The 26539-nt window shown below is 40.4% G+C and overlaps 3 protein-coding genes across 7 annotated transcripts in view; all 3 read left to right on the top strand.

The window, feature by feature from the left end:
• LOC119503121 (H-2 class I histocompatibility antigen, Q9 alpha chain-like) overlaps nt 1–26539 on the top strand; it is a 114004-nt gene that overhangs the window by 14788 nt on the left and 72677 nt on the right. The gene's annotated exons all lie outside the window — the stretch shown is intronic.
• On the top strand, nt 1637–8256 carry tapbp.1 (TAP binding protein (tapasin), tandem duplicate 1). Of its 2 annotated transcripts, XM_037794678.1 has the most exons (9): nt 1637–1812; nt 2102–2201; nt 3578–3766; nt 5076–5324; nt 5503–5862; nt 6252–6575; nt 6896–6997; nt 7288–7316; nt 7483–7510. In XM_037794678.1, the coding sequence occupies exons 2-9, from the start codon at nt 2141–2143 to the stop codon at nt 7492–7494; spliced, it is 1326 nt and encodes a 441-aa protein (XP_037650606.1). In that variant the 5' UTR covers nt 1637–1812; nt 2102–2140; the 3' UTR covers nt 7495–7510. The 2 variants fall into 2 exon arrangements, with proteins under 2 accessions (XP_037650606.1, XP_037650607.1); XM_037794679.1 differs by lacking the exon at nt 1637–1812 and having other exon boundaries at nt 2018–2201; nt 7483–8256.
• daxx (death-domain associated protein) lies at nt 9165–18790 on the top strand. Of its 2 annotated transcripts, none has more exons than XM_037794624.1 (11): nt 9165–9545; nt 11512–11769; nt 12368–12826; nt 13280–13411; nt 13542–13658; nt 13955–14186; nt 14952–15121; nt 15420–15573; nt 15874–16438; nt 17245–17380; nt 18606–18790. In XM_037794624.1, exons 2-11 carry the CDS (start codon nt 11530–11532, stop codon nt 18663–18665), a joined length of 2265 nt encoding a protein of 754 aa, XP_037650552.1. In that variant the 5' UTR covers nt 9165–9545; nt 11512–11529; the 3' UTR covers nt 18666–18790. The 2 variants fall into 2 exon arrangements, with proteins under 2 accessions (XP_037650552.1, XP_037650554.1); XM_037794626.1 differs by having other exon boundaries at nt 11509–11769.

The following is a 26539-nucleotide window of genomic DNA, read 5'->3' as shown; positions in this document are numbered from 1 at the left end:
GGTGGAGGGTGGAGGTGCAGGATTGGAATTGGGCCATAATGTCTCTCTGCTGAACCCTGCTGTTTTTTATTTCTGGTAGGCTATGAGGCCTTTTCAGGACTCAGTAACGGGGTTAGAGCTCCTCCACTGGCCAGAAACAGCACAACCCTCTGTGGCATTTCTCGGAAATCACATGATGAGTCTGTTAGGTTTCGTTTCTGTGTTGTTGTGATGCAGAGATCCAGCATGATCTGCATATTGTGGCATACACAGTAACATGGTTGTTATTTTGGTCCCTGCCAGGCCATCGCAGCTTCTTGTCTTCTTCGTTTTGCCACATTCCTCTGGTGTTGAAGAAACAACATCAAACATGATCATCAGTAAAACTTCAATGATGTGAGACTGAAAAGTCATACATAAAGGGTGAACAATTGGCTTTAAATCTACAAGAAACTGCACCTAAAGGAAAATAACCCTTGTATCTGGTGAATATATCAAAAGGAAATGAGTTGTATTTATCATTTTCTTTAAAAAGTTGCATGTTAAAAGCACATAAAAACACCCAAGTATTGCTCTCTGGATATGAGGGCCATGACCTTGAATGTTAGGTTAAATACTTGTATGTTATGTCATGTTAAATACGTTGGTAGGAGGGTTCGTCTGTGAGAGCCGGCTGTCAATCACTCGCCAACTCCAACCAAATGGTCAAACTAGGCAGCTGTGATGCCTATTTCTAGGGATGCACCGATACCACTTTTTTTTTCAGACCGAGTACAAGTACTTACATTTGGGTACTCGCCGATACCGAGTACCGATACGAGTACTTCTCTGTGCCAAAAGACCCTCGTTAACAGCCAGCTGGAGGGTATCAGCGACACACGGCAGGCTGGGGAGTCCCGCATACGAGGTGGTGCGCCGCAACCGGCTCTAGGTCGGCTTGGAAAGGCTTGGGGCGAAGGTGGCTCGCAGCCGCAGCTTTACAGCGCTCCCCGCCCGGACCTCGCCGCACCGTGGACAAAGGGCTCGCTGCGCCCTCTCTCCCCGCTGGGGACGGCCCCCTGATCCTGGTGCGACTGTCGACCCTGTCGTGCCGCCAGATCGGGGCTCGGTCCACGTAAAAGGCGCCAGAGGTCTGCAGCGATGTCGGCAACTCACCCGACCCGTCTTGAAACACGGACCAAGGAGTCAACGCACGAGCGAGTCAGAGGTTGCAAGCAAAACCCCGTGGCGCAATGAAAGTGCGGGCCGGTGCGCGCCAGCTGAGGTGGGATTTCGGCCCAGCGGGGTCGGGCGCACCACCGTAAAGTGGTATCGGTACCGTTGTATTGGATCCGTTTTGCGAGTACGAGTACATGAGCACAGTATCGGACCCGATCCCCGATACTGGTATTGGTATCGGTGCATCCCTAAGCTGTACAATGAGAAAGTTTGCAGCCGTGTTGAGATCAGTTGAGGAAATACCAAGCCCCGCCCACCAGCCGGAGCACAGCCAATAGGAACGCTCTCTCTCTCTCTGAAATGACCTGTGATTGGTCACAGTCTCCCGTCACTTGCTAGATTATTTTAAAGCCTAACAACAGAGCCATGAGGAGGAGCAGAAGTCTAGTTTTCTCTCAGAACACTTAAATTACAATATGCTGAAAGGTTATTATGTATTTTTTGCCCAATAATGCCAAACATATACTGCCTACTGCAGCTTTAACGGACCAAGGAGGGACACATAATGGTAGTGGAACCCTTGCAGACTATAGACTGTATGGTCCAGACCAAGTCCTGGTGGATTATTGTGTGGCAAAGGCTGCCATCTACTGTAGAGCAGAGGAACTTCTCAAGGTACAGTTTGACCTATTTCAGGCAATGTTTGCTTTCAAGTTCTGATAAAGAGTTTGTCTTTGAGTTTCCAGTCAGTTTTATTATCACATATGCTATAACTTCTATCTTTTGATGGCACTAAAGCGTTGATTATTGCAGCTTTATTTTGAAATTATGACCGGAATTTGTTTTTTGTTATTTTTCTGGCTAACTGTGGGCAAACTGTGTACGCAAAAGTGAAAGTAAAATGAAGCTGTTGTTGAAGGGGAAAAGCAACGATCGCACCTCCATTTGGTTGGTTACACAGCAGCAGCAGCAGAGAGGCTGAGAGCGAAGAGGAGACGCAACAATGACGAACTTCTCTACAATCTACAAACTGTCCCTGGTTGCAGCGATCTGCTTCATCGAAGGTAACATTACACTAGAAGGACATTTAACGATATGTTTGCTCTGCTGCCTGCCACATACACGAAATACAGCCTATACTACCAGGACTTGCATGCATTTACAGTGTAACCTGGAGTCCGGATGCGTGTTTTCTCCTGTAATTAACATATATGTACTGATAGGCCAGTTAATGTTAATGTGCACATTGTTAATTGCAACACATTTTTAGAATGTCAATCAAGACATTTTGTAAAAATCCAAGTATGAAAACAGCTGTCTGCTATATTATACTATATTCTGACAATGGAGGAGTGCGTAAAACAACTCCAACTTTACATCTCAGGCTATTAAAATATAATAATATGTGACTATTCGTGAAAACATATATGCCGAATTAAGCATAAATCCAGTCACGTAATGATGACGTGTAAAATAATTTCCTATTCATCGTATACTTTTAACTTTAACGCAGATTATGTTAAATGGTGTATTTTATAAAGGGAGTTTGGTGTGACGCACTCTGGTGGCCGAAACTGTTACACCCAGCATCAACACCTCAGTTAATTAATACAGTTTAGACAACTATTAAAATACACAAACATAATGATACAGAGATAAATAACAAAAAAAAAGGAAAACATAAGCTGAACTTTCTACACATTACTGCACATTTTGTCAGAATTCTTGTTAAAAGTTCAAACATTGACATGAAAAAGCAGGAGAATAAAAGTGAAAGCAACTTATTTGGCTCCCTGAGGAGAGTCACAGTTTTACTTTTATTATTGTCTGTTTAATTCCTACAATGCCTTAATGCTTGTTATAATTGATTCTATATTTTGTATTTACTATGACATTAACTACTGCAGCATGCCTTATTTAACATTAGTAGATTAATTCCATAATAAGTTTCAGAAGGATAATAGACACTAGGGGTGCACAGTTAATTAAAATTTTATATCAAAATCGCAATATGGCCTTCTGCAATTTTCAAATCACAGGAGGTGTAATATCTGTTTAAGGCAAAATGTGTCAAAATACCATTTTAAATTAAATGGCCAGAGATTCATATTCATATTCTACAGACTTAGGAAAACACATTTGTATGGTACAGATCCCTGCAAAAATCACAACATAATCATTTTAATATGTTTTTCAGTGAAAATGAGAGTGATCATTCCCTCAAATATCACAAATCATATTGCAGTTGCATCAGTCAACATAATCGCAATTAGAAAATATTATTGGTAAATATTAAGGGAATGTTAGAGTGTCGCCACTGAAGAATACAAAATGCTATGCATTATAATATCAGATTATAGTGTAATCTGACTATTATGCTCTTGTTTCACTGTGTTTTTTTTTAATATTGTTAATTTCTTGTCAAATCTATTGTCTGAAGCCTGCACCAGCAGATGTCCAGTGTTGGAGTGCTGGTTTGTGCAGGAGAAAGTGGGTCGAGGAGGTTTAACTGGATCTACAAACCAGGATAAATCCCTGTTTTACATCAGAACCGACGCACACAGCCACACTGCAGAGACCCAGCAGGCTCCATCCGACATCAAGCCCGACAGAATCTTCCATATTACCGGTTAGTACAAACATCATGCAGGATGTGTGACCGCACATTTATCCAGATGTGTGTGAGAGTGAGTGTGCTTTGTGCTTCCTTTATAATTTAGCATGTGGGTCCATGCTCTCTGTTTAGTGTAGCAAATGTGTTACATTTCAGAGTCAGCAGTCTTGGTTTAAGGTAAATTATAAGACTCCACGGATATGTAAGTGCTATTAAAGTGTGTATACTGCACTATTTTGCACTATTTAAAGTATTTTACTAGTATTATTACTATATTAGTATCATTATTTTTAATTTTCAAGATGTTTAAAAAATTCCTGTATTGTGTTGTTAATTGTACTACTCTACGAGCCTCTACAATTGCCCCTCAGGGACAAATAAAGTGATTTGAATTGAATTGAATTGAATTGAATTGAGTTGAGTTAAATTGAATTGAATTGCATGCATTGACACCTGGTTGAGCCCCAGTATGACTTCTGGGGCTGATCCCAGTATAAAAATACCCTTGAAATAGTTTTTAAACAGAGAGAGAATGTTCTTTATTCAGTTCCCCCCCCTGGAAATGACTTTATCCAAATTTCAGGCTAGTGTTTTAGTGTTTTCTGACAAGGACTATCAGTGTGAAGAAAGGCCAAAGAAAAAAAAGTAGAGCATTAAATAGATACTCTACACAAATGCAGCAATCTTCTATTTATGTTTTCTCTAAGTCCTCTATAAATTGTTTTTTTTACTGATAAAACTTGTCTCTTTTTAGGATTCTTTGTTTATATTACATTAAAATATAGATATATGGGTTCAGTGTTGCTTATGAAATTATTCATTTATGTTTTTTCCAGACTTAAACCCGCAGTAGTTAGAATATTTTTGGCACCATTGGACAAAAATTCCATAATAACCTTTCAGCATTATTGTAATTCAAGTGTTCCCAGGGAAAAGTGTACGATTTAGCTGTAAAATGACAAAGTTCGCTCCACTCGTGTGAGCGGTGCTTCTTTCGTATTTCTTCAACAGATCTCAACATGGCTGCCGGGTCACAAACTTTCTCATTTTACAGCTAAACAGTACACTACAAGATGTTTCTGAAAACAGCTGAGGAGAGAAATAGTCATCACAGTAACAGAATATTGACTGAGAAAAGAAAAAAGAGGATTGTGATTTTAAATCTTTTTAAGCAGGCCTAAATTTATCTCTGCATCATGTTCCTCTTTCGATCAAACTACCATTCTCTTGTCAAATTCCATTTCTCTTACGAATAAGCAAAGCGAGCACCTGTGATCTACTAACAACGTTAACAATGTCACCCTTCTGACTCGTCTTTCCTCAGACCCAGCCGCCACTCTCTGCCACCACTCTCTGAACCCTCCGAGAGGCTCTGTCCAGAAGCCCCAGTGTGAGATCAACCCCTTCCTGCCGCAGCCCTCCAGCCTCAAATGGGTTTCTCCGCTCACAGACTCCGCCCTGAGCCCCATACACCTGCAAGCTGATTGGTTTTCAACTTCCATTCAGGGCCTCAACGATCAGCTGGCCCTTTCCACCGTCACGCGTGCTCCCACAGCAGCCAAAGAGCACAATGGTAACGATATATGACACAGAAGATCAGTCAAAATGATGATTGTCACCATGGTCACCTACAACATGCTGCTTCAATTTAGAGACACTCACAAATCTATAATTAAGATGGTCAAAAAGTGAATCTTATCTCAATCATATGTGGTAGTTTGACTCTCTCTCCTCATTGTCTGTCTCCACAGTGATCCTGAGCGTGACCACTAAAACCGTCTCAGTGCAGTCCAGACTCGGGGAACCAGTGCTCCTGGATTGCGGCTTCTGGGCCGATCCCTCCTCGCCTCTATCCGGGTTGGGTTTTGCCGTAGAGTGGCGCTACCAGTTCAGAGGCGACGGACGAGTGGTTCTGGCCTACGACGGCAAAACGGACCGTTTGTCTGATATACGAGAGGAAGGGGCCACGCTGGACTTCAAGGGTTTGCACGAGAAAGGCAACGCGTCCCTGATCCTGCAGGAGGCTAAAGTGCGTCACTCCGGGATGTACATTTGTACGGTGTATCTGCCGTACCTTGTTGCTCAGGTGGCGATGGAGCTTGAGATTGTAGGTGAGGGAAAAGATTGAACTTTTTGTTTTGTGTTTTAAGACAAACCTGCATGCTTTAAAACGGTAATTGTGAAATTCTTTTTCTAACCCTGGACCTCTGCTCTCAGAGAACGTTCACTCAACGTCAGCATCACTCAAGTCTGGAGATGACAGAAAATGTGCTCAAATGCACCATTAATCAGTCTCTGTTGGCCTTCACACACTGTCACATATAGCCTGTTATTGTCTAGTATCTGCTGTCAAACAACACTGAACTAAACTAATGATTCTGTTAGAAAATTAAGAGCACATACTAAGCTCCTGAATAACCCAGATTGGTATTATTCACTTTCTCTTATTGTCTTTCCTTTTTTTTTCTTTGCTCCCCCACTCTTTTCTCCTTCTACCCAGAACCTCCATCCCTCTCCATCCACCCGTCCCCTCTGCCCCTCACCGTTCCCGGCAAGACTCTGACCGTCCAGTGTGAGGCGTCCGGCTTTGCCCCCCTCTCCCTGGAACTGAGCTGGGAGTATAAAGGCGCCGATGGGAAGTCCAGGGCTCTGGGATCAGACAGTGTAACGGGCCACAGGCAGGCTTGGGATGGAACCTACAGCCAGAGCAGCCGGCTGGAGCTTGACACAACTAAGCTGGACCTGGGCAGCGGAGGGGAGGTCACGTGTGTGGCAGTCCATCCTGGGGGCACACGGCGGGCCAGCGTGACCCTCAACGTCATTGGTAATGTGGAAGTATTATGTAGTTCAAGACATTTATCAAGCTCTTTTGGCAAACAATGGGTTTGAACTTTTTGTTCCTTAACAAAGTAGAGGCCAGATAGTGATTTTTCTGCACATTGCCAAGGTATTAAAAGCGTTAAATGCAAGATTGTGTTAGTCTGATAGTCTGTAGATATGTAGCCTATAGATAAAATATATTTGAATATATTTTGCTATAGCCTATAAAGAAAATACAGTTGTACCGACAGCTTGACAACAAAGATGCAAGTCAGATAAACGGGAATCAATTAAGGCGTGAACTGTATTCTTTTGTCTTTTCAGGGTTCAGTACTCCCTCCATTGAGGACTCAATGGCAATGGTCGGTGTCGCGCTAGTGCTCTACGGTCTCATCAAGTTTGTCTCTTGGACCGTCACCAGCTCAGGTAAGAAATAATCCAGAAAAAATGACGATGTAATAATTGATTGTCTGCATAATCATTTAAAACTGCAAAAAGGATTGATACTATCGCACCATTTGGATATAATAAGATAAAAAAACATACTCAGATAAATTTGAAAACATTTAAATGAAGGTGTTTTTAATGTATGGGATGGATGTTGTGCCTTGAACACTGAATACTATTTAAAGAAAATACATTAAGATATTTCATTTATTTTTATTATTTTATTATTTTATTTTGATCTTGTTTTTTTGTCTTGTCATTGCACACAGGCTCAGATGAGGCTGGTCAACAAGACAAGGTAATGCTGCTTTTTCAAACACTAATACACAACATGCACACTTCTGAATGTCTTCACATTAATGTACCACTTGTCCACTTCTATTTTCTTATAACCCCAGAGCTGAACCTGGGTGTGTTTTGCATGTCTCCTCTCAATAATAACTTTCCACTTCTTCCTCTTATAGAAAGACAAATAAAGAAGAATGAAGTCAACTGCTGTGGGAGTGTGATACTGAACCAACAGACCTGTCTGACCTGTTTTGATATCTTGGTTGTTGTTTCAGGAGTGATTATCCTCCTGTTCAAACAGACAGTTCTGTCTTTTATTTTAAAGATAGCACAATGGTGAATCTCTTTAAACTTTTAGACATTTTAGAGATGGTTTCTTTTTCCCGCAGATCATGTTCTGCTGGGGTATCAGTGAGGGTTTTCTGAAAAGGGCTTCTGCTCAGTCTAAACATGTTTGTTGTGATATTTCTTTCACTTTAAAGCGGCATAGCTTCTATGAATAGCATTGGCTTCCCACCGTATCTTGTCATGAACACTGGAAAAGGGCCAGAAATTTAGGGGAATTTTGAAATGGTAATGTTTTGAAATATCAGCTTCAATTTGGAGATGTCACTTCTTCCATATGATGCTCCTCTATGTTTATAAGCCAAAAAACTATCTTGTGTGTGTGTGTGTTTAAAAAACTAATTCCTGTTTTTTTTAAATACATAAAATATAATGTATGTATTTTCTACCATTTTTGTTACGTGTGCTTGTGCGTCATGATATTACTTTTGTTATGTTATTATTGGTAAGAATGATGCTCTAGCAGCCTAGGCTAATGCACTATTAAACTTATATAGAAATGTGAAGGAAAAGGTACAAACAGAGCGCGTAGTTCTACCGCAGGGGAATTCTTAATTTGTGTCAGAATTTAAAATTCATAAATAAAGTCTTCATTTCTTAAAACATGCTGCTTCCAGTTCCCTGTTTATAAATGATCGTCAAGCCTGCTGCATTTTTTGAAAATAACCTGAAAAAGCTGTGTACATTAATGATGGGTATCTTCTTAGAATAATGTATACGTTAGTATCTTTACAGACTGTAATGGCTGTAGTGTTTTATTTCGTGCTGTCAAGTCAGCAGGGATGAGACATGTTTCTAGATAAAAAGCCTTCCTAATGACCATACTGCAAAGTGTTGAGAGTAATAAAATACAAAGTGACCACTGGTATAAACATTTGAGTAGCATCTGATTATCAAACTCAACTCAGTTAAAACTCAAGCTAGAATTAATGAGAAAGGGTGACTTCCGTTGTGCTTTTCAGAATAAAGTTACATGGTGAATGTTTTGTTTTGGAGTGGTATTACTTAACTAAAAATATGTTAGACAGACCGACATAATACAATGAATGGTTAATGTATTAATAATTATTAAGTAATTATTAAATACTTATACTGGAAAAAAATAAAAATAGATTATATATATACACACATATAAACATACAGTATATATGTATATGCATATATCATTATTATTACTTAATTAAAATATGTTATACAGACAGACAATACAATGAATGGTTAATGTATTTATTAATAATTATTAAGTAATTATTAATTACTTACACTGGAATAAAAATAAATTGTATATATATAAATATATATATATGTATACACACATATATATAAATAAATATATATATATACATATAGTTTATGTGATGTTAGGTTTTAATTCACTTCCGGATGTTGACAAATCGATGTGTTTTAAAAAAAAAGTATCAAAAGAAAATACAGCAACGGTAGTCAACGGGAGCGCGTCAGCCAATAGCTAACGACTTTACTGGACGTAAACGTTCCATGGACCAATCAGAGGCGTTGGTGCTGGTGTGACTTTAGCGGGTAGCCTTCCTCTCTGTGAGTCCAGAGCAGAGCGGAGCTAACGAGGCTAAGCAGTTAGCATCGCTGAGTGTTAGTAAACACAAAGTCTGAAGGATTCAACACAAACACGTCCAGTAAGGTTCAACTAAACGCGGGGTTTGGCTTTCTGGCTTCTTATTTTATTACTTCGTTCACTTATATACCTGTTACAATGCTAACAGCTAGCTAATGCTAACCAGCTAGCCGATGCTAACCAGCTAGCTAATGCTAACCAGCTAGCTAATGCTAACCAGCTAGCCGATGCTAACAGCTATTTAAAGGCGCATCGTGGAATAGCATCGTCCTCTTCTGTCTTCAGACTGATCATAAACAACAGGTCTGTATGTGTGAGTGTGTCATAATGTGTGATTGTGTAAACAGCTGATTATTAATCATAACAAGCTTTGTGTGTAGTCTGTCTTCTGTCTGTGTTAGTGGAGCTAACAGGTACTGTGTCATGAAGCCTCCACCCTGGTGCTGCTCACTTCATTTATTAAACCATAAACAACATCATGTTCATGCTAAATGGCTTATGTTCTTCCCCCATGAATGGAGGTGCAGTATCAGAGCTTCATGGCTTCACAAGCATGTTTCGGTGTCTCTTCAGAGCCTCCATACATCTTAGATATTCTCCCTCCCTTTGTTGATTTTGTTCTCCAAATATTAAACATAATATGAAACACTGCAACATGCCTGTGAAGCCATGAAGCTCAAGCTTTGTGACTAGTTTGTCTGTGTGTTACTGTAGCTAACAGTTACTGTGTCATCAAGCCTCCACCCTGGTGCTGCTCACTTTCACTTCTTGTTGTCTGACTGTTCCTTTAATTTATTAAACCATAAACAACATCATGTTCATGCTAAATGGCTTATTTGCTTCCCACATGAATAGAGGTGCAGTATCAGAGCTTCATGGCTTCACAAGCATGTTGCAGTGTTTCATATTGTCTTTAATATTTGGAGAATAAAATCGACAACGGGAGGGAGAATATCCCAGATGTATGGAGACACTGAAACATGCTTGTGAAGCCATGAAGCTCTGATACTGCACCTCGCCATTCATGGGGGAAGCAAATAAGCCATTTAGCATGAACATGATGTTGTTTATGGTTTAATAAATTAAAGGAACAGTCAGACAACAAGAAGTGAAAGTGAGCATATTCTAGTTTGCCTTCTGTCTGTGTGTTAATGTAACTCATAGTTACTTTGTCATGAAGCCTTGATCCCGGTGCTGCTCACTTTCACTTCTTGTTGTCTGACTGTTCTTTTAATTTATTAAATCATAAAATCTGAAAAGTTGCTAAATCGATCGAGAAAGTCGCCAAGTTGGCAACACTGAGTACTGTACTTAAGTACAATATTGAGGTACTTGTATTGAGTGTTTTTCCATTTTGTGTTACTTTAGACTTCTACTCCATTATATTTTGGAAGCCAATATTGTTCTTTTTACTCCACTACATTTTTTGACAGCTTAAAGCTGCAGTAGTCAGTATATTCTTGGCATTATTGGGCAAAAATTCCATAATAACCTTTCAGCATATTGTAATTCAAGTGTTCTGAGAGAAAACTAGACTTCTGCTCCTCCTCATGGCTCTGTTTTCAGGCTTTAAACAATCTAGCCCGTGACGGGAGACTTTGACCAATCACAGGTCATTTCAGAGAGAGAGAGCGTTCCTATTGGCTGTTCATTCAACTGAGGCAGCTGTACATCACTCGCAAACTCCGATAAAATGGTCAAACTAGGCAGTGTTGATCAAATATGAATCAATATTCTGTTACTGTAATGCCTTTTTCTTGCCTCTAATGTTTTCAGAAACATCTTGTAGTGCACTGACCTTGAATATTGATTAATATTTGATCAGCGCTGCCTAGTTTGACCGTTTGATCGGCGTTTGCGAGTGATTGACAGCTGCTGAGAGACGGCAAGGCTCCAGCTCGGCTCTGATTGGTTGTTTTCCTCCGGTCTGTGAATTCTTGAAGATGCCGTTAAAAGCACCGGAGGACACCGGAGGCACATGATTTTTTTCAGTCTCATGCACTACTGTCAGGATATAGCGACCGTTTTATAAAAATATTTTGTTTTAATCATATTTGCTCCATTTCTACCCACTGCTGCTTTAAGTTAGCAGCTGGTTTAGATTATTCATTGGTCTTCAGTACTGTTATTAAACCCACCACATGATGTTCCACCAGAACACTGCACATTTGATATTGTTTCATCTTGAACTTCCTACTGCTTCTTTGACATGTTGTGCTCTCCGTTGCCCTGATCAACATTCTCCCTGTTTGTATTTTTTTGAAAGCAGAAATAGCCAACATTTTGGATGGCGGTGGCTCCTGCCTCGATGGCGGATAAGATCATCGTCCTTGATGATGATGAAGAGGAGGAGAGTCCACAACCCTCCCACTCTGCCTCCACCTTGTCTTCTCAGCTTCAAGCCAAACGTGTGGCACGACTCAAAGCTCAGCAGCCTGCCCCTACCCACATTACCCAGTCACCTTTTGCCTCAGCGAAGAAGGACGCGCATGTTCTGCAGGCAGAGAATCAGAGGTTGTTCACTGAGGTGAGTTCATATTAAAGTGGCATAAACTGAGTGTTTTATCCAAAGTGGCTGGTCATTTCTAACAGTGTTTTTTGTGCTGTTCCGCAAACTGTCTAGATTATTTAGAAATATGACAGAATGATTGTTGGGTTCCTGCGTAAATAACAGAGGTAAGACTCTAGACAAATGTACATGTCCAGTCTACAGTATATTAGCCTTCGGCTGGTTGCTGTGTTAATATCTCAACCTGACGACATTAGTGATATTGTATGAAATGGAAAATAAATATACACGCAGGAATTTAAAGCTCCCTTTTGAAGAAGTCATGAAGCCTATTCCAGTGTGCTAATACCTTTCACTTTTCATTGCATTGATCTTTGTACCAAGCACCTGACCCCATGTAGTTTTTGTAGATGTGCACACGTCCATCTTAACTATTAATAATAGTCGTTAATACCAGAGAGTTGTAATGATATTCACTATACATTAAAACTGGATGTGAACTGGACCTGAAACACAATGTGCTGCTGTTGTATGTGTTATTATTATTTCTCTCCCCGCGTCCCTCCTGTCACCTTGCCTTCTCATCTTTCATGTTTTCTTTCCTCCTTCCTCCTAGTTTGTGGAGCACTGCTCATCTCTAACCAAGGACTGCCCCGAGGTCTTGACCTTCCTCCAAACCAAGCATGCCAAGGCCTGCCCCGATTATCTGTCATCCGTGGAGTTCAGGAACACCTTGGGACGATGTTTGACTCATGCTCAGGCCAACCGTTCCAAAGCCTTTGTCTACATCAATGAACTGTGCACTGCGCTCAGGCAGAACGCAGCCAAGAGGAGGCTGACCCTCACCCAGGTTGAACCCGGGCCTTCTACCTCAACATCAACTTCTGTCCAGTTTACCTCTGATGTGTTTAAAAGGAAAGACAAGAGTGAAGATAACATGGATGAGGAAGGGGAAGGGGAAGGGGTGAAACCGGCAGCGGAGGATAAGCAACCTTCCACTTCAGGGCTGCAGGAGGGCAATAATGTGGGGGACCAGGAAGCACAGAAAAAGGAAAAGAGGGCATCCAGGAAACAGGTTAGTGTTGAACACTACTATACGTGATTAGTAGTGTTGTTTTGTTTGTTTTATGAATGAAAGCATTAATAAAGGGAAGGAATAACCACTGTATGCATCAGTCAAATTGTAATCAGGTAGATAATAAAGGATAAAGCAAAGGTTAAATGATCTCTAAACTAGGGTAGTAGTTTGTAAGTATCAGTATTCTCCCATTTGATTCAGTTCACTGTGCAGTAAATGGGCATGTGATGGATTTTTTAAATGTATCTTGGTTTTTAAATGGTCACTGAATATATATATTTCAGTTTTTTTTCATTTTATTCAATGCTGTAATGCTGTTAGTACCTCACTAATGTGTGATTGTCACCTGCTTTTACTTGGTAGCCTATAAACCAGATGTTATACGCCTCACCTTGATAATGTGTAGGTAAACACGCCTGACCCTTCATGTCTTTTATCAATTCCTCTCAGATAGCGTACCTGGAGAACCTTCTGAAGGCGTACAACGACGAGATCTCACGCATGCAGCAGGCCGAGCTGAGTTTAGACGACCTGGGAACTGAGGACTCTTTATACATCCAGGAACACAAGCTCAAACGCAAGGTCAGGCTGGAGTTTGGTGCAGCTTGGGGCTCCACTGGTTATAAACACTGCAGAAAGCTGTAAAATAGCACCTTTGCGCCACGTTGTGTGACAGCTAGTCACACCTCTTCTTCTTCTTCTTCTCTTCCAGATGATGAAGATTTATGAAAAGCTGTGTGAACTAAAGAAGTGCGGCACACTAACAGGCCGAGTCATTGAGCAGAGGATCCACTACAAAAGCACTCGTTATCCTGAGATCAACAGGAAGGTGAGCTGGTTGTTATTGGTTCAAACAGGTTAAGTGTCCTGAAAAGTAACAAGCAAGGGTCAAACTTTGTGTTTACTATTTGTGTGATTGGGTTGTTTTATCTGGGTCCTGCTCCCAACCAGGACTACATGCAGGTCTGACTCTGAACGTTAACACAGATAGCAATAATTCACTTTTTCCACACGGAGTGCTGGCGTTCCGCACTGTGGGCTGTTTCGTTTGGTATTACTGTATTTTTATGTGGGTGAATATGATATGTTCGAGATCCCTTACCCTACGTTCCTTCCTCCTGTCAGATCGAGCGTTTCATCAACAGTCCCGAGGCGCAGCGGAACCCTCCGGATTACCAAGACATCCTCCAGCAGGTGCTGCGCACCAATGAGCGCCACAAACTGTGCCTGAGCCGAAAACAACTGAACCAGATGGCCCAGGAGGCTTTCAGAGAGACCGGGAGCTGCATGCAGGAGAGACGTCACCTGGACCTGGTGTACAACTTCGGCTCGCGCCTCACTGATGCTTACAAGCCTGGTAAGGCCTTCGGGCAAGGATGTTAATTCCTCTGTCTGCTGGTTGCTGTGGCAGACTTGACTGTTAGAACGCATTGTTCTGACATTACAGAATGGCAGATTATCAACACAAATACATAGTTAATACCCCACACAGAATCCTTTATTTTCTGGTTTGGACAAAAGAGAACGAGCCTTAAAGGGCAGTCAGACTTCAGCATTCATTCAGTGTCCCATGCAGCATGCAAAGTATGGAAAGAAATGTTAAAGAGGAACTCTTGTGCTTTTTTTAGGTGCATACTTATATATATATATCTTTTGGGTTTCTACAACCCACATCATTTTTCTCATGCCGCCATCTGACTTCCGTTGCTCCTGTAGTAGTTTTATCATGGTAAGGACGGCCTCTGAGTGCAGCAACGGCGTTACCACGGTTTTGCACTTGTGGCTCACATTACTGCAGTCTTGGAAAGGGAGAACTCAGCAGAGGGATGTTCAGTTGGTTGAAAAACAAAAGACGCATGTCCTGTGACCAAGCATGAACTGTATGTGGGTTCTAATTCCTAATTTAATTGTGTATGTCCTCCCACCCCCTCCAATGTTAGAGTATAAATTGACCTCATGGTTTTTCACTAGATGCCACCAAATCCTACACACTGGACCTTTAAGATCTACAACAGATCTCTACATTTTAGAACCTATAATAAAAGTGGCTCTAAAAGTGATTATCTGACTCTTTTATTGTCTTTAAAGACTGTTCCTCTCTTTTCTCCACCACCCTCTAAAGCCACAGACCCGGCTCTCAAGGACCCCTCACTGCTGCGGAAGCTTCGGTCGAACAGAGAAGTGGCGCTGTCCCGTCTCGACGAGGTCATCACCAAGTACGCCGTCAAACAAGAGGACACTGAGGAGTTGGAGAGGGCCAAACGACTGGAGAAAGACAGCAAGGAGAAAGAGGTATGAGAGCATCTGGGGGATCACAGGCGTCAAAGTCTAGTCTCCCCTTTACAGACATGCCCACTTTATGATAATCACATGCAGTTTGGGGCAAGTCATAGTCAAGTCAGCACACTGACACACTGACAGCTGTTGTTGCCTGTTGGACTGCAGTGTGCCATGTTATGATTTGAGCATATTTGTTATGCTAAATGCAGTACCTGTGACAGTGTTTGTTTTATTCTTTTGTCATTCCCATTTCATTTTTGCACTCCCTTCCCGTCTCCTCCTGTTTGACCCTCACACATCTTATTTTCAGGTCCAAAAATCAGAAAATGGAGAAGGAAATAAAGAGGTGAACGGAGTGGCAGAGGAGGAAGAAGAGGTGGAGGAGGATGACGATGAAGAAGATGAATCATCAGACACAGACATAGAGGAAGAGATCCAGGCCAGCACTCAGCAGGAGGGACCAGGTTAGAGCGGAGATATTAATCCAAATGTTCCATTTTTTTTAAATGAAAACAAGTTTTGACGGTAAATCTAAACCATGTCAACATATTCCTAAAACATTATTTAGTTTTCAATCAACTCTCTCAGATTGTATTAGGTTATTAGGAGTGTCTTATTTAGTGATGAATATCTCCTGGGTACCTCTGTTGCATATTTTCATTATGAGGTTGCAGTTTCTCTCACTTGATCGGTAAAACCCTCATGGCAGGGTGGCACAGACGGAGGAAAGATTTCATTGCATTCATTTTTCCCTCCTTCTATAGACAATGATGATAATGAGGATGACGACATTAACGAGGAGGAAGCAGCAGATGATGGTACCAAGCAGGAGGATGAGACGGATCAGTTGGCAGGAAGTGTTTCTGCAGGGGAAGAAGGAAGCGTCAAAGATGAGGATGAGGAGCCAGCAGGTGGACTCTGTCCTCTTTCTAATGACAGCAAGTCCCAAACCTCTCCGCTGTCTGATCTCCCCTCCCCTAGACAGACCCCCAGCCAATCGGTGACAATGCAGACTGATGACCAGACGCCGTTGTCTAACGGTACCCATGCAGGATTAGAGCAGCCCGTGGATTCCTCCAATCATGTTTCAGTCGTGCTGGTAAGCACCAGCAAAGTCACTAAGGACCCTGCGGACGTCTCCCCCGCGGAAGCCAACGGGGTGTCTTTGCCCCTTTCGCCAGCAGTCATTGTAGAAAATTGTGACACACAGACTACCAACGGCACGTCGCCGCCGCCAAGTCTCAGAGCCACGAGGAGCCAGAAGAGGAAGAGGGAGGACGTTACATCAGGGAACTCCCGAAATACGAAGCACATACTCATCCATGACAGGTACTGTAAGGCTTTGTTTGTGATAGATTAGACATGGAGAAAATATGTGACATAAAAGAATTATATATGTAAGCGGTAATAACTTGCGGCGACCTGGTGCCGCCATTTTACGTCCAATAACAGAGCTTGATTTTGCCACTGACAGTCTCAGATTGTTATTATCAGTGTCTGACAACATTATGGAGCGGACCCTACAGAGAAAAGAAACCTTTTTCTTACCTTTCACTTTCTGCTTGTTATTGTGTCATGTGACTTATTGGAAAGAGGAGTGCCGGTGTGGTCAGAGTTTGTTGTGTTGGACTATAGAAAGCGTAGCTTAGTGTTATCGTAAAGATGTTCAATGTCATGGCTGAATATTTAGCTGATTTCCACAATGTGGATGCGGTGCAAGATTTCAGAGCGAGACGTAGAAAAGGTAAAAAAAAAAAAAAGGTTTCATTTTTCTGTCGGTTCCTTTCCATAATGTTGTCAGACACTAATAATAACAATCTGAGCCTTTTAGTGGACAAATTTCACCAAAAGTGTTGTCCCCATTAGTCACTTAGACACACAAACATGGGAAAATAGAGTCCAGGTTGAAAAGATAATATCCTGTAAGCTAGTGCTGTGCCACTTTTAAAGCGTGTAACTGATCTAGATCAAGACTCATATAAGATGTTAGTTGTAGCCCTAGTACACTTCGATTAATAATGATGTTGCTCTGGATTAGTTAAGGTTGTTTAACCATTGTTGATTTTCTCTCATATTCTCTCCCCAATTCTCTGTCCCTCCATCCGACTCTACATCCGTCCTTGTTCCCTCCTCAGTGAGGTGGACATCCCTCTGGATATGGGCGTTTTCAGCTGCAAGTCTCCGCAGCAGACAGAGTCAACCCGAGCGGACACTCCAACCCGTGAAACGGTCAGCAGCTCACAGTCGACGCCGCCTCCCAAGAAAAACAAGGTGGGGGCACATGGAGAGATGAGAATTTAGGGAATGAACGGCCTATTGTGTGTTCAAAACCTGGATCACCGATTAGTTCATGTGTGCAGATCATGACTTTACGTTTGACATTTGTAAAATTGTACCTCTTAATTGGGTAGACTCGATAGTTTATAACTTAGAGATATATAGACGTGATTTAACCTGATTACATTTACACTGGGTATTAATATGTGTCTCCAGTGTCCCTGTTGAGATCCAAGCGCTCTGTCTGAAAGGGCTGAGGAAGAGCCTCAATACGCTACACGTCTGAATGGGAGAGAGTCAATGTTACTCTGGACAGACCAAGCATTAATATTCACCTCTACGTAGTATGTGGATTGAAAACACAATTGCATTTCCACTGGTGTTCAATGTGGTCACAATGCGCCCCTGACCGCCTCTGGAGGTGGTTTGGCCGATCGGATCACAATCCATCCTCGATGTGTTTTGGGTGAATTTAGGGCTGTCGCAGTGAAGGACTTTCCTCAGCGGGGATAATGATTGGCTCAACAGCGCGGTATTATTGCAATTTCTGTTTCTGATTTTAGTGCTACATAAACAAGCTTTATTGTTAGGCTATTATTAAGTATATTGTTGCTTTTTAAACGACAAAGATGACAGTTTTTAAAACTATTTAAGTACTTGTTTATTGTGAAATGGGGAACAGGCAACGAGACGCATCGTTTTTTCTCAGCTGAGACGCTTTGATTGCATCGGGTTGCTATGATTTAATTTTTATCTAGCATCACTTGATGTCACTTGAGGCTCCTTTTCTTTTGTTTTTACTGATTTTTAACCTCAAAAATATATTTTTTGGAGGAACAAATCAATTTAAACATTATCACACAGATTTGATGTTCCTGTCGACCCAAAAATTGTGTTTCCTGCTACAAGTAGACATTGTCCACCACAGGTTACCGGAAACAAGGTCCTTTACAGCAAGGACAGCTCTGAATATGCTTCCAAAAATAAAAAAGTGCGCTTCAGCCAATGACTCCCTCAAATTAAGAGTAAAATGAAATAATGGCAATGGTATCTTTTTACATATATATATATATATATATCATTTTCATAAATATTAAAATTTAAATAACTTTTTCCTTCGAGGATTTTATTCAGCCAATCTTCGCCTGTTTAATATTCAAATTATACGGTGATGAATTCAGATTTTCACAATGTACTAACTGTGTGCTCGTGTTTCCAGGTCAACGTGGCCACCCAGTGTGACCCAGATGAGGTCATCGTCCTGTCAGACTCAGAATGACCTTTCGCCCTTTGACCTCTCACTGTACAACAAGATTCTTCCACAACTCACCTGTATTCTGGGACAGATTTCCTGAAAGGATGAACTTCTAAGGCCGCCCCTCGCTGCTGGCTTGTAAGAAGAGGAAAAAGTTCTTCTTTTTTTTCCCAAATCCAAATTGTGTGAAATGTCTGTTATGAATATGATCCAAACAGTCAATATCAAGGTTTTACAAAATACACAGCAGCCATTCGTGGCTGTGATGGATGGGGAAAACTTTGAATTTAGTACCTCGTGTCACCAAACAAAAGCCAAGACGCGTGTTTTTGTAGAAGATTTAAATAAATAATTGTAACCTAAAATTTGAAAGAAAACTGGACAGTTTAAACAGGACGTTTTTTTGTTTTTTTTTGGGAAACTCAAGGAGTCCTCTTCTTCTGCTGTGCACCAGAGAATACAGCTGTCATTTTCTCCGAGCAGGGAAACATTAGCTGACGCCGACCTCGGCCGTCTTCGCTCTCTTCTGGGTGCAGTAGAGACGACCTCATCCGGATCTGTTGGGTGATCCAAACAACCAAACTGCCGCCGTGTTTCCTGCCTTTCAGTGCAACACTTGATAATGCGTCAGTCGGTAGTAGCATTGAAATGAGCTTTTTCTGCTGCTCTGAACACTGAGCCAAAAATACTTCTCTTGGGAGCTTTTGTTAGTGTGGTTGAGGTGAGAAACCAGTGCCTGAAAACATGAACTGTGCAGCCGGACACACGGCATGGACGGGGAGTTTTGTTTTCACAGACACTCGACTGGCGAAGAGCTTCGTCAGCTCACTGCCAGTTTGTTTACATTTTTATATTTCAATGCTATTATTTTTCTTTTTCATAAAGGAGAGGGGGGTGGGGGGAGTAATGGTCTGTATAAAAGGAACATTGTTTTACTTGCTATTTATGATGTGCATTGAATCAGTGAGGTGTGTGGTTTGGTTTGATAATGGAGAACATTTTAAAGAATGTTTCTTTTAATGTTTCCCCTCCAAACATATTTCTATTTTTAGGTTTGTAATAAAGTAAGTAAGTATTTTTTATTCAGACCTATGTCTGCTGCAGGATAGCTGAATAGTCTCCAGATAGCTTATTGGTTTGTATGACGAAGGGTGACGCGGCTAAATACACAAACGATTTAAGGATAAGGTTAAGCAATATTCTATATTTTTCTTATTGTCAAGAAATCCCATTAAAAGCCTAAAACTATCGTTTAATTGTTGACCTAACTGTGTATCCAAAGCCTGATATCCTGTCTTCCTCTGTGTCATAGAGCTCCATTGTTCACAAACTATTTAAGACGCATCAATGAGACACTGCTGGCTGACCTGTTCCTTCATTATAAAGAACATGTAGCTTATTTTGGGTCAATCCTACGTACATGTCCTGCTGCTGCTGCTGGAAATACTCAACTAGAGCACCAAATGTGTATTAATCCGCAGCTGAAAATAGTCCCAAACAAATGCACTATTTACTCCTTGAGTAAGGTTTGCTAAAAACTACAGGATCCAGCTGTTTTATGAAATGACCGAGGAACCAATGGGCTCAGAGCGGGGAGCGGGGCAAGGCTGTCGGAAACTAGTGAGAGATGGACTTGTTGGTTTTTGGTCTTCACATGGGATTTGTTGACATTAGGCCTTGTCCTTTAAGAGGCTATAGCACAAACATATGTCTCCTTATGATTCTGACACATCTCAAAGTAAAAGAGGGAGAAGTTCAGATTGAAGAATCTCCTTTTGATGCATCTGAAACAGCTGAAACAGGCCAGCCCCGATGACTACATTTATTCACCTGGTCCACACAGTTTGAGCCCAAAACAAACCTCCCCACAGTAGTATGTGTCTGAATCCAAACATCGGTCACACCATAAATGTTTTTGATTTTATTTGAGACAAACCTGCAGCCAGTTAAGGATCCTAAACCTCTGAGTCTAACAACTGGAAGGACATTTTATTCTGACACATGCAGTGATTCACTTTCATACAAATAATCAATATTTTTCAGAGTTGTTGGTGCAGCTTTTACATTTTCCCCTCCTGTCGATCACACTGGGTTATTCAGAGACATTTAGCATTACATTTGTTCATCCTTTGCCGAATTTAGAATAAAGTTGGTTTCTTTTATTTTTGTTTAGTTGTTCTTAAAGTTACAATCTCGAAGATCTCCGTTTCGTTCTCTTTGGCGATGAGTGGTAATTGCAGGTGTGTTTTTAGATCCAAACGGTGTCGCCGCTTGTGTTTTTTTTTTTTTTCCTGGGAACGTCGCCACAAATGCAAGGGCTGTCATCAGTCGGCCACCGGCTCTACCACCAATGTGTTTCCTCATTCAGCAATTACTAAATGAAAATCTTCGAGATTATGACTTTAAATACATCGTTGTACTTAAACTCTCCAGTACTTCATTAATGAGATTTCTTTGTGACGAGTATGTATTGCATCTATTCTAACAGGCTAGTCGTGGTGTAATAGAGAACTAGCATGTTGACACAACGCTGGGTCCTTTTGGTGAAGGAAACTTTTTTTATCCTCCTGACAACAATCCCCGTTTTTTTTGTCTTTTCCTTCAGGAATCCCATTTTTATTCAATTCTTCCCAAACAGGTGAAATAATATTTTGGGGTAAATTCAGACTTACTAGAATGTAGACCTGGAATGTAGTTATCTCAGCTACGATCCATCAGGCCTCATTTATGCAGAGGAGTGATCCATAGTTCACTGTGAATTATTTTCTTTTTCATTTTTGATAAATAAATGATACTTTTTTATATATAAAAAGCCTCTGTGTATGTTGCTGATTTTGTATTTTGTACTTGCTCTTGAATATAAATATATTTAATGCAATTTCTACATTATGAAAAAAGCATCTATTCTGCAAAGGCTATACTATGACTTTTTTTTGACATACTAAACAATTACTTTTTAAAACAAATGTCGACATACTATACTATGATTTTTTATTAATTTTTACGACATACTATAGAATGACTTTTTCTCACAATTTTTGACATACCATACTATGACTTTTTTTCATGAAATTTTTTGGCTTACTATACTATGACTTTTTTTATTACATTTTTCGAGATACTATACTATGACTTCTTTTATGACATTTTTTTACATTACTATAGTATGACTTTTTCATGAAATTGTCGACATACTATAGAATGACTTTTTTTTTATTTCGACATACTATACTGTGACTTTTTTTAAAAAGTAGATGAGTGAGTGAGTGAGTAGAAGTGAGTGAAAATATATGTATGTGAAAGGAGAATGTATGTGTGTGTGTGTGTGCAAGAATGAATTATGTCTTGTACGGCTCCTCATATATTAATGTTGCTGTTGCACTTTTTCTCTGCATATTGAGGCATTAAGACCCTGCAGCTGCAGGAACCATTCAGGCCTAAACCGATGTAGCTAGTGTCTGTTGATCTTAACTTAAAGAGGACTTATTATGCTTCTGTGTTTTTTCCCTTTCATTTAGTGTTATATTGGTATTTTTTTGTGATGTAAAAGGTCTGTAGAGTTACAAAGCCCAAAGTCCATGTCGAAGGTAGTTCCTCTCCCCCCACAAACACATTGCTCCTGAACTGCCTGAAACGCCTTGTTTGAAGTCCCGCCTTTTCTTCTGTAACATAGTGATGTCACCAAGTAAGACATTTGCATAATACCTGCCTTGCAGCTGGTTTGGCACGCCCTCAAACAAGGCTAGTCCGAGATTTATTTATATCTTTTCGAGACTTAAACAAAGATTAAGACAAAGTCCATAATTCGCACCAAATAATTTATTAATCCATTATTTTGATACAGGGCAGAGGTGAATATTGATGTACTGTAGTTTATTACATTATTAGTACCACTTAGGATTTACATAAAAATGTCTATTGACAACTGTCTGTCCAACAATCAACTGGTCAATCAGAAGACGTGTAAGAAGTCGTGTAATGCAGTTTGTGAAATGTACAAAAATAATTCAAAAACCTCAGTCTAGTTTTCAGCAGCAACTCTGAGCTCTCTTCACGGATCCTTCCATTTTTACTTCTCTCCATAGAGGAATGTTCAGCTCTCCTGTCACTCATTCAAATCAGACGTGGTGCAAGAGAAACCATGTGGTTGTAGTTAAGAGATTTTAATTGTGTGTTTAGTGTGTTGGTGCTGCAGCAGATGAAGCTGCGGAGGGTAGTGGCTAGAAGGGAACCAGCAAACTGGGGAAACTCTCGCGAGATTGTTAAGGTTAAGCACTGATCTCGAATAGTTAAGGTTGGGCATTGATCTCAAATAGTTAAGGTAAGGCATTGACCTTGAATAGTTAAGGTTAGGCATTGATCTCAAATAGTTAAGGTTAGACGTTGATCTTGAATAGTTAAGGTTAGGCATTGATCTCAAATAGTTAAGGTTAGGCATTGATCTCAAATAGTTAAGGTTAGGCATTGAACTCGAATAGTTAAGGTAAGGCATTGACCTTGAATAGTTAAGGTAAGGCATTGACCTTGAATAGTTAAGGTAAGGCATTGACCTTGAATAGTTAAGGTTAGGCATTTACCTTGAATAGTTAAGGTAAGGCATTGACCTTGAATAGTTAAGGTTAGGCATTGACCTTGAATAGTTAAGGTTAGACATTGACCTTAAATAGTTAAGGTAGTGATAAGACATCGGGCAGCGAGTCTCGCTATAGTTTTTGCAGATCTCAGATCAGATTTAGCAATTTGTGGGCTCCCTTCTAGACACGTCGGCTGCAGAGCAGCTGCAGACACAACAATAAACTACACTCCCATCATACATAAGGGTCCCTCAGTCACCAGAGCGCCCTTAAACAAATTAAAAATGTAAACTCTCTTTGTTTTGGGTTTATTTTGTTATTTTTTGATTTGGCACATTTTGTGTTGTATTTGTACTTTCCATAACATTAACACTGTACATACCACATGTTGTTGAGGTTTAACCTTCCCGTGTTAAATCTGACAAGTAGCTGCCTGAGAATTACAGAATCTAACATCAGCACTGCAGCTGACTGGAGGAGAAACTTCTGATTTATCATTAGACATTATTCTGTCTTCCACTGTTTCACAAGTAGAGACTAAGAGTTCCCATATTTCTGACTGAGACTTCTCCGAACACAAAAAAACACATCTGTCTCTTCACGCTTTGCGTTTGTTGAGGAATATAAACATACAAATAATTCATCTTGTTCTCCTGCGTTCACTCTGAGTGAGAGGTATCTATATGTGTTGGCGCGCTTCACACGTGTTTAACTCCACACTTTAGATCACAAGCATTAGATCCCCTTAGACACGTCTCTCACACACATTCTGCTTCAACAGCCGTCTAGTGTTTCCTCTCTAGCTGTTCAGCGGAGGAGTAACCAAACAGGAACCAAAGTGAAACCAAAGTTAACCACAAGTGAAGCAGTCATGGAGGAAACACTGGAGGTCACAGATCACTGAACACACACACAAAAGCCAACAGTCCTTTTCATTTAGTCAGCGCTCCGAACCTGCATATAAAAAATATCCAAACCCAGCCTTCACAGAAGGTAAGACATTCAGATCCTTTATCTCGTCACTGGAAATGTAAAACATCTCTGAAGGCATGTCAAATGTTTAAAGAGGTCATGTGTAATATTTCTCCCTCCACTAACTGTCCTGTGCTGTAGCTACGCCGGCACACTGAAGTACGATTAGTTTAAAGACAAAAGAGTGAACCAATATCACAGCTTCATAAACACATCGTTATCACATTGCTGCAGGTTTACATCATATCAGAATCTATAAATTACAGTCCCAGCTGTTGCCACGCCTTTCTGAAAGGGAATATTATTTTATCACAAATAATAACAATCTTTTCTCTCATATAAAACAACAAGTCGCACAGTAGTTTGTGACAGTCACGAAATTTAATGTATTGATTCGTGTACATAGACACAAATAAAAAAAAAAATGTTGTGATGGTCAGCACGAAATCAATTCGTATGTAATCCACGTAATTCTGACCCCGGAAGTATAAAGAGGAAGGAGGTTGGGGTGGACGGGTGGGTCAAAAAAACTCTGGACTTTCGCCCAGGAGACCAGCGTTCACGTCCCGTGTGAAACCACAAAGTCAAAGTTGATTTATTTGTCACGTAACCTCCGTACTTAAGTTACAGCACTTCCGGAGTTATTTTAACCCTAACCGCAATCTTTTCCTAAACCTAACCAAGTTCATCTTTTCCTAAACCTAACTAGGTAGTTTTGTTACCTAAACCTAACCAAGTTCATCTTTTCCTAAACCTAACTCAGTAGTTTTGTTACCTAAACCTAACCAAGTTCATCTTTTCCTAAGCCTAACTAAGTAGTTTTGTTGCCTAAACCTAACCAAGTTGATCTTTTCCTAAACTTGACTAAGTAGTTTTGTTGCCTAACTAAGTCGATTCCTAAACCTAACTAAGTAGATTTATTTTGAAAAGACTGAAAAATGTTCAGTGAAATTTTTTTTGTTGAAAAAAATAGGTTGATGAAAGTCGTGCTGAGCATTACAAAAAAAAAAAAAATCCTGTCTATGAATATGAATCAAATAGATTCAATTCCGTGACTACTTCATGAACTTCCGTGAGACTGTGTTGGATAAAACCATGCTCTTCCATACAGTTTGTTATCTTTACATTAACGTTACATCTGAATGAGACACACAGCACATTGTTAAAACCATTGATATCATCAAAAGTATTGAAGAAAGCAATGTTGCAGGATCTGGTGTCCTGATGGAAAAAAATAATAAAAACTTATAATTAAAAAAAAAACTTCTACTATTAATTTCCTGGTCTGCAGCTTGCTAAATGTGAATTTAAAAAGTTTGTGAATTTCTGAATGAGATACGAGCATCTCCATGAGGTGATTCGACAACCAGTCTGTAACTTTCTCCATAAGGACACATAGGAATGTATTATGTATTGTGGTCACAAACAAAGAAGACAAGGTGGGCTATATTTAAATTGTCTTCTGTATTTTTTTGTTTCACCAGTGGTGATGTATTGTAAAGCATAAGCACTGTTGCTATGGTTACCTCCAGTTTTTATGTGGACTAATGTCCCAATACAAGGTACTGATGGTATAAATATACTTTACAACATAATGTGTTTTTTAATTTACATTATTACAAACAGAAATAATTAGTAAATCAACGTGCTGGGAAGGCCCCTGAACCTATTTGGTAAAAATGTTGGCATGGTGACAAACACAACCTCCTCCACAAACATAACCTACTCAGTGTTGTCATGGAGATAACAAAGTGTGTATTGTCAGTTTGTCTTATCATCAGTAGTTGTACCAGACAGTACATGTTCAGTATGGATACAGCACAGAACTAGTGGTGTATTTTAAAGAAGACAACGTGGTGCTTGTGCACGGTGGAGAACCGGGAAAGACGAACTATGAGGTTCAAAGTAAACAAATCAACTTGCGTTTCGATTATCTACAGAGCGAGTTCATTTTTCATTTATTGTGAGTGAACAATGATGAACTTCAAGTCCTGAGATCCCACAAGTTACTCCTACTATCTGCAATCCAGATAAAGTTTTCTTCCGGTAGTTCAAAACAGTGAATTAAAACATTTTGTTGACCTGAAACCTTCATCTATGGAACTGGACTTCTCAGTAAAACTTTGCTTTATTTGAACCAAACTAATCTTTATCTCATGTTTCAATCCAAAGTCTTTAAAGGACGGTTCACATTCACATCCAGAACCAAAACAGGAACAGGTGTGAGACCAAAACCACTGCTGATGCACAGGAACAGAGAGGGAGTCACTGTTTACCTCTAATGTCAATAAAGAGACAACAGTTCTCTCGACATTAAGGGTCTTTTGGGAGGTCAGGACCTTTGTGACTCTA

Source organism: Sebastes umbrosus, chromosome 15, assembly GCF_015220745.1.
Source record: "Sebastes umbrosus isolate fSebUmb1 chromosome 15, fSebUmb1.pri, whole genome shotgun sequence".
Classification (NCBI taxonomy): domain Eukaryota; kingdom Metazoa; phylum Chordata; class Actinopteri; order Perciformes; family Sebastidae; genus Sebastes; species Sebastes umbrosus.
Note: the sequence above shows the minus strand (reverse complement) of the source record. Positions and strands in the feature narration are given on the sequence as shown.

Excerpts from the sequence above, each read along its gene's own strand:
- tapbp.1 (XM_037794679.1), top strand. The coding sequence starts at position 2,141 with ATGACGAACTTCTCTACAATCTACAAACTGTCCCTGGTTGCAGCGATC. Across the intron at positions 2,202-3,577 it reads AGCGATCTGCTTCATCGAAG|CCTGCACCAGCAGATGTCCA; the intron begins GTAACATTACAC and ends TATTGTCTGAAG. Across the intron at positions 5,863-6,251 it reads GATGGAGCTTGAGATTGTAG|AACCTCCATCCCTCTCCATC; the intron begins GTGAGGGAAAAG and ends CCTTCTACCCAG.
- daxx (XM_037794624.1), top strand. The coding sequence starts at position 11,530 with ATGGCGGTGGCTCCTGCCTCGATGGCGGATAAGATCATCGTCCTTGAT. Across the intron at positions 12,827-13,279 it reads AGAGGGCATCCAGGAAACAG|ATAGCGTACCTGGAGAACCT; the intron begins GTTAGTGTTGAA and ends AATTCCTCTCAG. Across the intron at positions 15,122-15,419 it reads AAGACAGCAAGGAGAAAGAG|GTCCAAAAATCAGAAAATGG; the intron begins GTATGAGAGCAT and ends TCTTATTTTCAG.